Source organism: Phyllobates terribilis, unplaced genomic scaffold (assembly GCF_046119375.1).
Source record: "Phyllobates terribilis strain yellow unplaced genomic scaffold, ASM4611937v1 Scaffold_10__3_contigs__length_209671492, whole genome shotgun sequence".
NCBI lineage: Eukaryota > Metazoa > Chordata > Amphibia > Anura > Dendrobatidae > Phyllobates > Phyllobates terribilis.
Window position 1 is genome coordinate 163403982 of NW_027362770.1, and position 14471 is coordinate 163418452.

At 43.4% G+C, this 14471-nt stretch overlaps 1 protein-coding gene across 2 annotated transcripts in view; it reads left to right on the forward strand.

Moving 5' to 3' along the window:
* The window catches only part of ARHGAP8 (Rho GTPase activating protein 8), a 203781-nt gene that overhangs the window by 177016 nt on the left and 12294 nt on the right, over positions 1 to 14471 (forward strand). For both annotated transcript variants that reach the window (XM_073650054.1, XM_073650048.1), the window contains 3 exons: positions 1196 to 1294; positions 1835 to 1945; positions 12003 to 12076. In XM_073650054.1, coding sequence (XP_073506155.1) covers positions 1196 to 1294; positions 1835 to 1945; positions 12003 to 12076 — 284 coding nt within the window. The remainder of the gene's footprint in view (positions 1 to 1195; positions 1295 to 1834; positions 1946 to 12002; positions 12077 to 14471) is intronic.

The following is a 14471-nucleotide window of genomic DNA, read 5'->3' on the forward strand; positions in this document are numbered from 1 at the left end:
GAAACCTCAGGCAGACTTGCACAGACAAACTAGAAATCAATACCAAGACCCAGTTGTGGTGGTACACCTTATATAGGCCCAAGCAGCTGATCACATAGCATCAACCCGGGCCATCTGCAAAGCCTGACATTAAGCACAACAGAGTTTATCGGACCAGGGTGAAGGAAGCAAAGCCCGGATCCGGGACTGGTGTGTAACAGAGCACAGCAGCCATTTTTCTGGACTGTTCAGTGGGGACCCCAAACAGTTGACTAATTCTCAATCCTTAGGAACCCCTATAATCCTTTGGGTTAAATATATGATAAATGCAGGTACAGCCTCTTGAAATCATGGGTTCACCAGCGCCCAAGTGGTAAACTGAGGGATGGCAGCTCTCCAGTCACTTCTATAGAAGCTCCAGAAACAGCTGAGCTCTAAGTTGGAGACGTCCATTTACCCCAATACAATTCCGGATCAATAGTATATGATAGCGTTGAGATAAAAACGTTTTGAAGCATCCTGACCCGGTGGCCTCGTCAGTAGCTAAAGCCCTGTGCACCTCCTTCTATCTGCCGGTATACCCAGCACCTCGTTTGATCAGTAGGATCGATGGTGATGTAACACGAAGCGCGTGGGATGTTGATCCAATCCTACTAATTGGAGAGGCATCGGGTAGGAGGAGATTTGCAGGACTCTGATCTGGCAGCAACAAACTACCGATGGAGCCATTGGACCAATGTCCTACCCATCATTTTGCAGAAATTTTGTGCAGAATTGCAGATTTTCTTGGCGGCACATAATCAGAAACAAACTGATTCCCGCAGTCCTTTTGTTCATTTTCTCCCATATGTTTCTATGTAATTAATTTTTTTTTTTCTCGAGCCAAGCACTGGGTGTGATAAGATCATCAGCGATCTTCACGCTTTCCCTGCGTCTTGTGGAACACTCAGCATTCCGAGGCCGTTCCTCCATTCTTGGTCCTTTCATCCTTTCCCAAATTATATTCAGCGAAAATGACAAACTCCATAGGTGCTACAAGATATAACGTCCTCATAATTTCCCCCTGTGCCCACCGCTGATAGATTAATCATGTTTGGAAACCTGTTCCACTTGGGGGGGGGGGTGATAACATTAACCCTTCACGTTGAAAAGACGGTCGGTGGTGGTAGCTTGAGAAGATTTTCATGGAGAGTGACTTATAATTTTTTTTTTAAAGTCATAAGTTTGGCAAGAAGATTCTGTACATGAATCACTTGAGTGACCTCCGAGAGCATCTGCGCTTCAACCGGCTGATCATCCCACAAGAAGTATTACAGTAAGTGGGGTCAAATGGATTTTAAATAGTGGAGCGGGGGGGCTACCACCTGAGGATCTATCGCGAGTACGGAAACATGAGGTGATGACCGAAATAGTTTTGAAAAGTGATTTCCAAAAAAATTGCTACTTTTGATCAAAAATTTTTCAAAAAGTTTTCTGCTAATGTGGGCACAAGCCAAAACTTCTCGGCATTGCTTGAGCCTGCCGCCAGGATGTCTTGTGTTCAGGCAGAGCATTAGTGTTTAGGGACATTGCCTTTAAGTAGAGGAGATGGCTTTGCAAAAAAAGAATGCATCGACTTCCAAAAATTTGGGAAAAATTACAGTAAGGAAAGCACATTCTAAGGCAAACAAATCCCTTGAAGAGGTGGTGGCACTCTAATGGGTGGTGAGAGCCTGTCCAAAGGATTTAGAACCTAGAAATTTGGTAAAAAAAAAGTTGTGAATCTATCATTCCTTCTGCCCAATTAAATATCAGAATCACCCCAAAAATGTACAATTTAATGGAAAAAAACTAAAATGTGAGTCTTTGCTTACAGACATGACGAAAAGCTCCGTGTCCAACAGAAAGGAAGACCTCCGCCTGTTACTAGAGCCCCACCGCCTCGTCCTCCACTCCCTACACAGCAGTTTGGCGTCAGTCTTCAATAGTAAGTTTTCGATAGATACAACAATATATAATTCCATTTTCGTCTACAGTTCATATGCAGGCCAATGTGTCTCCATGGCTACAGACTACAAACAACCCTATGTAGTCAGATCCTGCAGTCACACAGCATGAACTCATTATCTGGTTATTTATTGTAAACCAATTAATCTTTATTTGGAGTATTTTTGCTCCCATATATGCCCAGATGTCCAGGTGATGCCACCAACGTCTGATTGATGGAGGGTAAATGATGTGATCTCCATCGCGCCATTCCGGTCACTGTTGGTTCCGCTCCGCTATCTTTTAATTTTTCAATTACAGTCCATGATCATCCAAGTGTAAACTGCAGCAGAGTCAATTCTTTTTAGCGATTTATGAAGTTACAATCATAGGCGTAATTTAAAGGGAGTGTGTCATCAGTAAGGGACCAAGTGTGTAAATCCTGTTTTTATGTAAAATATAGTTTTTAAACATAATGAAAATGTTCTTTTCAGTTTTTCATTTCATTATTTAGATAAAAAATCTGAAATCTTGCAATAGTCATACTAATCACTTATATTATACTCCATACTACTTTTTTTGTACAGATGGCTTTTCAGCAGTCTCACTATCATCACAGACAGGGATGACAATGACAGCTAATCCCTCTATATATAGTAGATAACACAGGATCCACCATTCACAATATGCGATATCACAGTCCTCCTCCTCATCCCTCCTCCTCATCCCTCCTCCATCTCCCTTCTCCCTCCTCCTCCTTCTCCCTTCTCCCTCCTCCTCCTTCTCCCTTCTCCCTCCTCCTTCTCCCTTCTCCCTCCTCCCTCCTCCTCATCCCTCCTCCTCCTTCTCCCTCCTTCTCCCTCCTCCTCATCCCTCTTCCTTCTCCCTTCTCCCTCCTCCTCCTTCTCCCTTCTCCCTCCTCCTCCTTCTCCCTCCTCCTCCTTCTCCCTTCTCCCTCCTCCTCCTTCCTCCTTCTCCCTCCTCCTCATCCCTCCTACTTCTCCCTTCTCCCTCCTCCTCCTTCTCCCTTCTCCCTCCTCCTCCTTCTCCCTTCTCCCTCCTCCTTCTCCCTCCTGCCTCCTTCCTCCCTCCTTCCTCCCTCCTTCCTTCCTCCCTCCCTCCCTCCTTCCTCCCTCCTTCCTCCCTCCTTCCTTCCTCCTTCTTCCTCTTCCAGGGTGAGGAGGTGAGCTGTGACATCACCTATTGTGATTGGTGGATCCTATGTCATTATCTGTGTATAGAGATCTTACCTGTCATTGCAATCCAGCCTGTGTTGATAATGAAACTGCTGAAAACTCTTCCTGAAAGGACAGGAAACTAGAGTCTAAAAAATCCCCAGTGGCCAGTGTGAAAATTACAAGATGATTGATTTCAATCGATAATAATGATTGTAATATGAAAAAGAGAAACTAAAACATTGACAACATTTAAAAAAAATACATGTTACTGAAAAACAATAGGTACCACTGGCCTCACATACAGAGGTATGCAGTTCTGGAATTAAGTGGGAGCTGAGCTGCAATACCAGAACCAGCCTATAGACAGGAGGGGTGCTGTTCTGGAGGATGACAGTGACTGAGGTGTAATACCAGACATAAGCATAGACAGGAGAGGTGCTGTTCTGGAGGAAGGCAGGATCTGAGCTGTAACAGCCTACAGATCCTAGGGATGCTGTTCTGGAGGAAGACCGAGGCTGAGCTGTAATACCAGACACAGCCTATAGACAGTAGAGGCGCTGTTCTGAGAGAAGGCAGAGTCTGAGCTGTAATATTGGGCACAACCATAGACTGGAGAGGCACTCTTTTGGAGGAATAAAGGTGCTTGGCTGTATTACCAGACACAGCCATAGGCAGGAGGGGCGGTGTTCTGGTTGAAGGCAGGGTCTGAGTTGTAATACCATGCTTAACCATAGGCAGGAGGAGCGCTGTTCTGCAGGAAGGCGGGTGTGATCTTTCACATCCTATAGAAAGAAGGTGCTGTTATGAGGAAGGCAGGGTCAGGGCTGTAATACTAGACATAACCTGTAAAAAGAAGCGCTGTTCTTGAGGTAGACCGGGTCTGAGGTGTAATACCAGACTCAGCCTATAGAAAGAAGAGGCGCTGTTCTTGAGGTAGACCGGGTCTGAGGTGTAATATCAGACTCAGCCTATGGAAAGAAGAGGCGCTGTTCTTGAGGTAGACCGGGTCTGAGGTGTAATATCAGACTCAGCCTATGGAAAGAAGAGGCGCTGTTCTTGAGGTAGACCGGGTCTGAGGTGTAATATCAGACTCAGCCTATGGAAAGAAGAGGCGCTGTTCTTGAGGTAGACCGGGTCTGAGGTGTAATATCAGACTCAGCTTATGGAAAGAAGAGGCGCTGTTCTTGAGGTAGACCGGGTCTGAGGTGTAATACCAGACTCAGCCTATGGAAAGAAGAGGCGCTGTTCTTGAGGTAGACCAGGTCTGAGGTCTAATATCAGACTCAGCTTATGGAAAGAAGAGGTGCTGTTCTGGAAGAAGGCAAAGTCTGAGCTGTAATACCAGGCACAACCTGTAAACTGGTGGGGCGCTGTTTCATGAAGAAAGCAGGAATTTTCCAATTATCACACCTCTAGTAATGCATCTTGTGAGGAGCCTTGCGATTACTCTCCAGACCGGTGGCGATTGCAGAGGCATCGCAGCATCCTGTACCTTCTTGAGATGACAAGACGAGGTTCACCTTGGTCCAATCTGACGCCCTAATGATATAAATACTGTACGTCTTGATCTTCCTCCACCGAGGGTCAACTAAAGACATCTCCAACCTTTCATTATTAGTTTTCAACAACGGGTATAAAGCATCCAATTACCCGGACTTGTTATAACAGGAAGGAACGTGTCACCTCTCCAGGCGATCTGAAGGAACTGATGCCGCTGATAAAGGAAATTCATTGCCACGTAAAATTGCATTTGTATAGACTTCACGGCCTTTCGCTCCGAGGACGGGAGAGGAAAATGGTTTCGTCAATCTCCCAGAATATTATCGGTATCGACATTAGCGCTTCATTTTCATGGAGTAAATTTTGTATTCTTGCCTCCAAGCTGCCACAATTAAACTCCAATCTCTAGTGAGCAAGTGGTGACCATTAGACATGAATACCCATGTCAACATGTTGACGGTTTCCATCTAGTAGAAGTCTTGTTTTATTTTAGATTAACTGTATAGTCAACATGCGGAAAAAAATTGATTCTTTATTATATATCTTCATTAGTGTTTTTGTCATTTTATTAGTTGTATAAGAATTAAATTTAAAAAGTATTTCACTAAATATCCAGAACCACCATCAATACATGTATGTATCGTCTGAGCCACCAATAGTGCATGAATACAACACCAGAACCATGATCAGTACATGAATACAACACCAGAACCACCAATAATACATAAAAACATCCCTGGAACCATCATTCATACATGTATTCATCACCAGAACCATCAGTGCATAAATGGCGCACCAGAGTCGTCATCATTATAGGAATACAGCACCAAAACCATTTTCTGTAAGTGTATGCATCAAAAGAGCCACCATCAGTACATAAGTAGAGCACAATAACCACCAACAGTGCCTGAATACATCACTAGAATCACCATCAGTACATGAATGCATAACCAGATAAACATCAGTATATGAATACAGCAACAGAACCATTATCAGTACATGAATACATTACCAGAACCATCATAAGTATATGATTACAGCACCAGGACCACCATCAGTGCAAGAATAAATCACCAGAAACACCATCAGTACATGAATACAGCAACAAGTTTAGTACAGTGATCAAATTGCAGAGTCAGGTCAGCCTGCACAATATACACTCACATGAACCTACAACTCCCAGTATGGTTTTAACAAAGGTAAGGATATACTGGAAGTTGTTGTTACCAGTCATCATCAGACTGGACCATACATGAACCACAATACTGATTAGATGCAGTCAGTATCACAAATAAACATTTACATCCAGGTACTTTATAGGTGACGTCTTTTCTGATTGGGGTTGTTCTCTTTGTATTCTTCTCCATCTTGTCCAGATGCCATGATGACTTTTGACACCCACAGCTCGTCTCTGCAGACTTCCATCTTCTCTGGTCTTCTGCAGCACATACAGTACCAACACAGTGTCCATAAAAAACTTAGTGTTATTTTAATGTCCCCTGTATAAAAATATCCATCCATTCCATCCATTCTGTGGCCCTAAATAAATAATTACCCTCACTGTGCTCCATGTACAAAATATGACCTCAACACTGTCCCTCTTATTGTACATTGCCTCCACAATGTCCACCTTTATGAACTAAAACAGCCACCTCATCCTTACTTTGGAAGTATAATCACCACACTGTCTTCCTCTATGAACTATAACTGTCACACTGTCCGCTCTTATGAGCTATAACTACCATACTGTCCTACCTTATGAACTATGACCTCCACACTGTTCCCACTTCACGCTGTCCCCTCTCCACTGTTTTCCTCTAATGTCATCATCTCCACACTGCCTCTTCACAATGCCCCCATCTTCAGTGTCCATTCCCACGTTGCTCCCTCTCCATACTCTTCCCCTACTATACTCCCCCCACAATGCCCCCTCTCTTTACTGTGCCCTCACATTGCCTCCTCTCCATACTGTCCCCTCATACTGCTCCCTCTCCATACTATGCCCTCACATTGACTCCTCTCCATACTATGCCCTCACATTGACGCCTCACACTGCCCCCCTCTTTTATACTGTGCCCTCTCAACTTTTCCTCACCCAACATATTGTCCCCTCCCATACTATGCCCTCACACTAACAAACCCCACTCCTGTTTAGAATAAAGGTCCTCAGTATCTTCTGCTGTATGGAGCGCCTCCCTTCTCTGCCATTTTCGCCTCCTCTGCTCTGCAGCAGTGTTGTGCAACTTCAGCTGCATAATCACCATATTACTTGTGGGGTTGTGGAGCTGATTAGTGCTCTTCTGCTCCTTAAAGAGGCAAATACAGTTAAATGCACAAAGCAGGAACCAGTGATCTACAGGTTCCCTAAACCAGGTGTCCCTTTAACAACTCGTTAGAGAACTGATGAGAATTGGCTAAACAGCAAAGTACTTATCTCGTCCGAAGGTAGAAGTGGCCCTGTGTGTATGTATGTATAATATATATATATATTATGTATGTATGTATTATACAGTATATACTGTATTTACTTGTATAGTATGTTCATTGATTAAGGTATGTATTTCTGTATAGGTATACTGTATATTATATGTGTGTGAAATATATATTTTGTCTGTGTATGTATTTATATATCCGTATACTGTATGTTGTGTGCATAGTATGTGTGTATGTATTTACATGTGTATACTGTATGTTAAGTTTGTATCTATGTGTGTATGTATTTATATATGTGTATACTGTATGTTGTATATGTATTTATATATGTGTATGCTGTATATGTATTTATACTAGATGGTGGCCCGATTCTAACGCAGCGGGTATTCTAGAATATGTATGCGGCCGACCGGGCGCAATCAGCAAAGCGGTGTTAAAATTTGGCGCCAAAATTGCTGATTGGTCGCGGCCGGCCACCGCGAACAATCAGCAGGGCGTTGTTTAAATTTGGCGCCAATCTCGCTGATTGGTCGCGTCTGGCGTCTCGCTGATTGGTCGCGGCTGCTATTTAAATGTGGCGCCCAAATCGGTGATTGGTCGCGGACAGCGGCCGCGACCAATCAGCACAGCGGTGTTTAAATTTTGCCCCAAGATCACTGATTGGTCGGGTGCGGAGACCGCGACCAATCAGCGAATCGTATTGGTGAGGGCCGGGGAGCAGAATCGTATTGGTGAGGACCGGGGAGCGCCGCTGCCTGTGCGGCTACTTCCACTGCGAGAAGCCGGGACATGAGCGACTGCTCGCAACAGAAGTATCCCGACCCGCAGCGCCGCTCCCCGGTCCTCCCTTGACACCCTAGCCGCTGATCTCCCGACAGTAGCCACATGGTGTTACTAAGGTCCGGACATTTGTGTTCAAAATCGCTGATTGGTCGCGGACGCTGCCCGCGACCAATCACCGATTTGGGCGCCACATTTAAATATCGGCCGCGACCAATCACCGATCTTGGCGCAACATTTAAACACCGCTGTGCTGATTGGTCGTGGATGCTGCCCGCGACCAGTCACCGATTTGGGCGCCACATTTAAATAGCGGCCGCGACCAATCAGCACAGCGGTGTTTAAATGTGTCTGCAAGATCGGTGATTGGTCGCGGGCGCTATTTAAATGTGGCGCCCAAATCGGTGATTGGTCGCGGCGAGAGATCGCGACCAATCATCAAATCGTATTGGTGAGGACCGGGGAGCACCACTGCCTGTGCGGCTACTTCCGCTGCGAGAACCCGGGACATGAGCGGGCGCTCGCAGCAGAAGTATCCCGACCCGCAGCCGGGAGATGAGCGCCTCGCGCCGGTCATCTCCCGGCTGCATCGCCGCTGAGCTCCGTCCCGCAGATGAGCCCCTAACGGCCGCCATCTTTTTTCAGAAATCCCGCGGCGCTGATTGGCCGCTGCCGGACCAATGAGCGACGCGGGATTTCCAGGACAGACAGACAGACAGACGGGATAAGACGATTATATATATATATATATATATATATATATATATATATATATATATATATATATATGTGTGTGTATACTGTATGGTGTGTGTGTATTTATATATGTGTATACTGTATGTTGTGTGTGGATTTATGTTGTGTGTGTATATATGTGTATACTGTGTGCTGTGTGTATACTGTATGTTATGTGTGTGTGTGTATATGCAGTACAGACCAAAAGTTTGGACACACCTTCTCATTTAAAGATTTTTCTGTGTTTTCATGACTATGAAAATTGTACATTCACACTGAAGGCATCAAAACTATGAATTAACACATGTGGAATTATATACTTAGCAAAAAAGTGTGAAACATCTGAAAATATGTCTTACATTCTAGGTTCTTCAAAGTAGCCACCTTTTGCTTTGATGACTGCTTTGCACACTCTTGGCATTCTCTTGATGAGCTTCAAGAGGTAGTCACCGGAAATGGTTTTCACTTCACAGGTGTGCCCTGTCAGGTTTAATAAGTGGGATTTCTTGCCTTATAAATGGGGTTGGGACCATCAGTTGTGTTGTGCAGAAGTCTGGTGGATACACAGCTGATAGTCCTACTGAATAGACTGTTACAATTTGTATTATGGCAAGAAAAAAGCAGCTAAGTAAAGAAAAACGAGTGGCCATCATTACTTTAAGAAATCAAGGTCAGTCAGTCCAAAAAATAGGGCAAACTTTGAAAGTGTCCCCAAGTGCAGTTGCAAAAACCATCAAGCGCTGCAAAGAAACTGGCTCACATGAGGACCGCCCCAGGAAAGGAAGACCAAGAGTCACCTCTGCTTCTGAGGATAAGTTTATCCGAGTCACCAGCCTCAGAAATCGCAGGTTAACAGCAGCTCAGATTAGAGACCAGGTCAATGCCACACAGAGTTCTAGCAGCAGACACATCTCTTCAACAACTGTTAAGAGGAGACTTTGTGCAGCAGGCCTTCATGGTAAAATAGCTGCTAGGAAACCACTGCTAAGGACAGGCAACAAGCAGAAGAGACTTGTTTGGGCTAAAGAACACAAGGAATGGACATTAGACCAGTGGAAATCTGTGCTTTGGTCTGATGAGTCCAAATTTGAGATCTTTGGTTCCAACCACCGTGTCTTTGTGCGACGCAGAAAAGGTGAGCGGATGGACTCTACATGCCTGGTTCCCACCGTGAAGCATGGAGGAGGAGGTGTGATGGTGTGGGGGGGCTTTGCTGGTGACACTGTTGGGGATTTATTCAAAATTGAAGGCATACTGAACCAGCATGGCTACCACAGCATCTTGCAGCGGCATGCTATTCCATCCGGTTTGCGTTTTGTTGGACCATCATTTATTTTTCAACAGGACAATGACCCCAAACACACCTCCAGGCTGTGTAAGGGCTATTTGACCAAGAGTGAGAGTGATGGGGTGCTACGCCAGATGACCTGGCCTCCACAGTCACCAGACCTGAACCCAATCGAGATGGTTTGGGGTGAGCTGGACCGCAGAGTGAAGGCAAAAGGGCCAACAAGTGCTAAGCATCTCTGGGAACTCCTTCAAGATTGTTGGAAGACCATTTCCGGTGACTACCTCTTGAAGCTCATCAAGAGAATGCCAAGAGTGTGCAAAGCAGTCATAAAAGCAAAAGGTGGCTACTTTGAAGAACCTAGAATATAAGACATATTTTCAGTTGTTTCACACTTTTTTGTTAAGTATATAATTCCACATGTGTTAATTCATAGTTTTGATGCCTTCAGTGTGAATGTACAATTTTCATAGTCATGAAAATACAGAAAAACCTTTAAATGAGAAGGTGTGTCCAAACTTTTGGTCTGTACTGTATCTGTGTATACTGTAGTGTGTGTGTGTGTATACTGTATGTTGTGTATTTGTGTATACTGTGTGTATATATTTATATACTGTGTGTTGTGTATGTATATACTGTATGTTGTGTGTTTGTGTATACTGTATGTTGTGTGTTGTGTATGTATACATGTATATACTGTATGTTGTGTATTTGTATGTTGTGTATGTATATACTGTGTGTTGTGTGTTTGTGTATGTATATACTGTATGTTGTGTGTTTGTATATACTGTATGTTGTGTGTTTGTATGTTGTGTATGTATATACTGTATGTTGTGTGTTTGTATATACTGTATGTTGTGTGTTTGTATGTTGTGTATGTATATACTGTATGTTGTGTGTTTGTGTATACTGTATGTTGTGTGTTTGTATGTTGTGTATGTATATACTGTATGTTGTGTGTTTGTATATACTGTATGTTGTGTGTTTGTATGTTGTGTATGTATATACTGTATGTTGTGTGTTTGTATATACTGTATGTTGTGTGTTTGTATGTTGTGTATGTATATACTGTGTGTTGTGTATTTATGTGTTTCATGTTACACTGTCATTTAGGTCTTTTCCTCCGAGTCCTGCGGTAATGTCTTGATTTTCTTGATTTCTTCTACAGCACAGTCTCACTGCTCCACTCCCATCACTCATCCCGGAGATGAGCTTCAGGTTATTGAACCATTTGGGGTCAACATTAATTTGCGCGCTCCGCTGGCCGAGTCAGCAACACTAACTAAGCCGATCATTACAGCGCAGTTATTAATGCAGGAAGGTGGATTCACACATGGCGGCTCCATCGCACTCGCCATTAATGAACCTTTACCCACTGAGCCGCTTCCCAGCAAAGAGCTGATTTTTATTTTATTTTTCATTTTTTTATTTTTTATTTTTTTCGTACAAAACCAACAGAATTAATTAACAGAAAGCAAATTGACTTCTAAGAAGCGCTCGGAATTTGTCACTTTCGCCGTGATAACTAACTGCGCTGCGAGGAGGTAATTATCTGTGAAGCAAACACAGAATTAGGAGCCGTTTCTGACTGTGCAGCGGTTTCAGCTATTTTTAGGGAACGTAACACGCTAATAGGTACGAGCCGCTGCCTGCCATATAATGAAAATATATTTTATTCCTCGTTTTTCATTGTGTATAAAAAAAAAAAAAGGGAAACTTCCCCTTTAAGGGATCCTTAAAGGGGAATTCCGGTCATGGACATAATTGTGGTAGCAGGTTCTGGTTGTTACAGGGTTAATACTTGTGAATTTTCACAGTGGTGACTGGTTGTGATCCCAGGGAAAATCATCCCTTTTTCTCGGAAAGTTGGTTAAGACTCACTGCTTTACAGATTTTCCAGCAGATGCCACTAGGGGGAGCTTCACTTCAATGGGAATTTTTTTTTTTTTTTTAAATGAGCTCCCTCTAGTGGTGGCAGTAAGCAGCCGTAATTTTATTATCTCTTGTAGTTTCCTTAAAATATCAATTCTGGACCACTTTTTTTTGTAGAATATCATCCATCTTTATTTACTTCTCCTTTTAAGATGGCAACAGCCAATCAAAACCTGATTTTTTTTTTCAGCTCTTGTTCTTTTTCTTTCCAGCCTTAAAAACAAAAATAAAGGAGATCTGATCCCACCAGTAATGGAGCAGACAATCTGCTACTTGAAAGCAAAAGGTGAGATATATTCCATTTTATTTAGTCATTACCAGTGTGATACCCCGATGAAGCGCCACGCATAGCTTTGTGGCTCAGCCAAGTACTGCAGCTCATCCCATTCTGTTCACACCGGCAATGTACTGCCGAGAACAGTGATTTTTTGTTCCGGCATAAGCGATCCCTGAATAATCGCACTGCTCATGTGTTGGGTGATTGCCAACTAAGAACTCTTAAGTGCACTGCCGCCATTTTTGAATATGGATGTTACACACATACACTGCATATTACACACACTGTATGTCACATACACTCACACTCCTTAAAGAAACACATTGTATATTGCACATACACAAACAGTGTATGTTAAACACTTTCTTGCACACATACACTGTATTTTACACACACACACACACACACCATGCTACACACACACACTCCATGCTGCACACACACACTCCGTGCCACACACACACACACTCCGTACTACACACACACACAGTCCGTGCTGCACACACTCCATGCTACACAAACACACACTCCATGCTACACATACACACACACTCCATGCTACACACACACACTCCGTACTACACACACACACACACTCCGTGCTACACACACTCCATGCTACACACACACACACTCCATGCTACACACACACACGCCATGCTCTGCACACACTCCATGCTACACACACACACACTCCATGCTACACACACACATTATGTTGCACACACAAACTCCATGCTACACACACAGTATGTTGCACACAAAAACTCCATGCTACACACACATACACACATGTACTGAATGTTACACACACATTTCAAGGTACACATGCACACAAATATGCACGCATTGAATGTTACACACACACTTCATACTATACACATACAGTACTCACACACGCCGTATGTTACATACACACAGTATATTACACACTACATATTACTTCCACATATATATATTGCATGTTACACACATATTGCATGTTACCCACACACTCACACTCCATACTACACACAGCATGTAACACACATTCCATGCTACACATACATACACACACTATATGTTACAAACACACACTCCATGCTACAACCACATGCATTGAATGTTACACATACACTTCATACTACAAACATACTGTACTCACACCGTATGTTACAAACACACACACTCTGTATATTACACACTGTATATTACTTTCATGCACATATACTGCATGTCAGACACAGACATACTCCATACACACACACACTGTATGCTACACACACACACACATACCCCATGCTACACACACATACACACACTGCATGTAGCACACACTACATGTCAAACACATTCTGTATGTCACAAACACACTCCATGCTATACACACTTCATGCTACACACACACACACTGTATGTCACACACACACACACTCAAGGTACACAAACATAAACTAACACTATATATTACACACTCACTGCATCTTACACACATGCATGGTAGCGGACATATCTCCTCTTCCTCATTCTCTCCTTCTGCACTGATACTATTATCAGTGCAGTTGCTGGGGGTTCTTTTGGGGATGTGGGCTCTGGGCAATTGCCCAGTTTTCCCCTCCCCAACACCGGCCCTGCATGTGACCGCGAAGCCATGCCGAGGGTAGGAAAGATTTAAAAATAAATGATTCTGTTAACGATCAAATATAAATGAACGTTTTCTACAATTCTACTCTCTAATGATCAAGTCCAGTCATCATTGGTGACCATTAGAGGAGGACAAGAGGTTCCTCAGTCTACAATTCTACAATGGCTGGAGTTTCCCTTTAGTTATGTTCTGCTCAGCTGCATCAACCTTGTATTTCCATTTGCTTTTTATGTGAGTCTTTATACTGTTAGTATATAACACGCTATAATAATCCATTGTGTGATGTAGTGCCATCTATAGGTAGTAGGTCAATGTCGCACCTAATGACTCTTAAAACTTGAGTTTCCAGAGCAGAAATGAAGTAGGAACTTCAAGTTTTTGAGGAGTTTTGAGATTTCTTGGAGGACTTGGAAAGTTTCCGCTCAGTGTCCACTCATCAAAATACTCTGCGTGTACCGAGCCTCAAAGGGTTTTTCCCATTTTAGCAAGTTATACCCTATAACTTGTTGACTGCTGTGGTCCAACCATTGGGACCCGCCTCGATTTTGAGAACGGGGCTCTGCAATGCCTCATTAGAAGAGCGTGGTGGTCAAGCGTTGCCACCACCACTCCATCCATTGACTTTCTCAATGTTGTGGGTGCATCTGCTCCATTCCACCAGGACATTTCAAAACCCCATTCTTCAGATCAGTCTGAACCTCAGCAATTTGCCTAATTTACCTCGACAGGATTAGCCTTATTTCATGACCCTTGTATGAGTCAGACATAGATTTTAAGGGT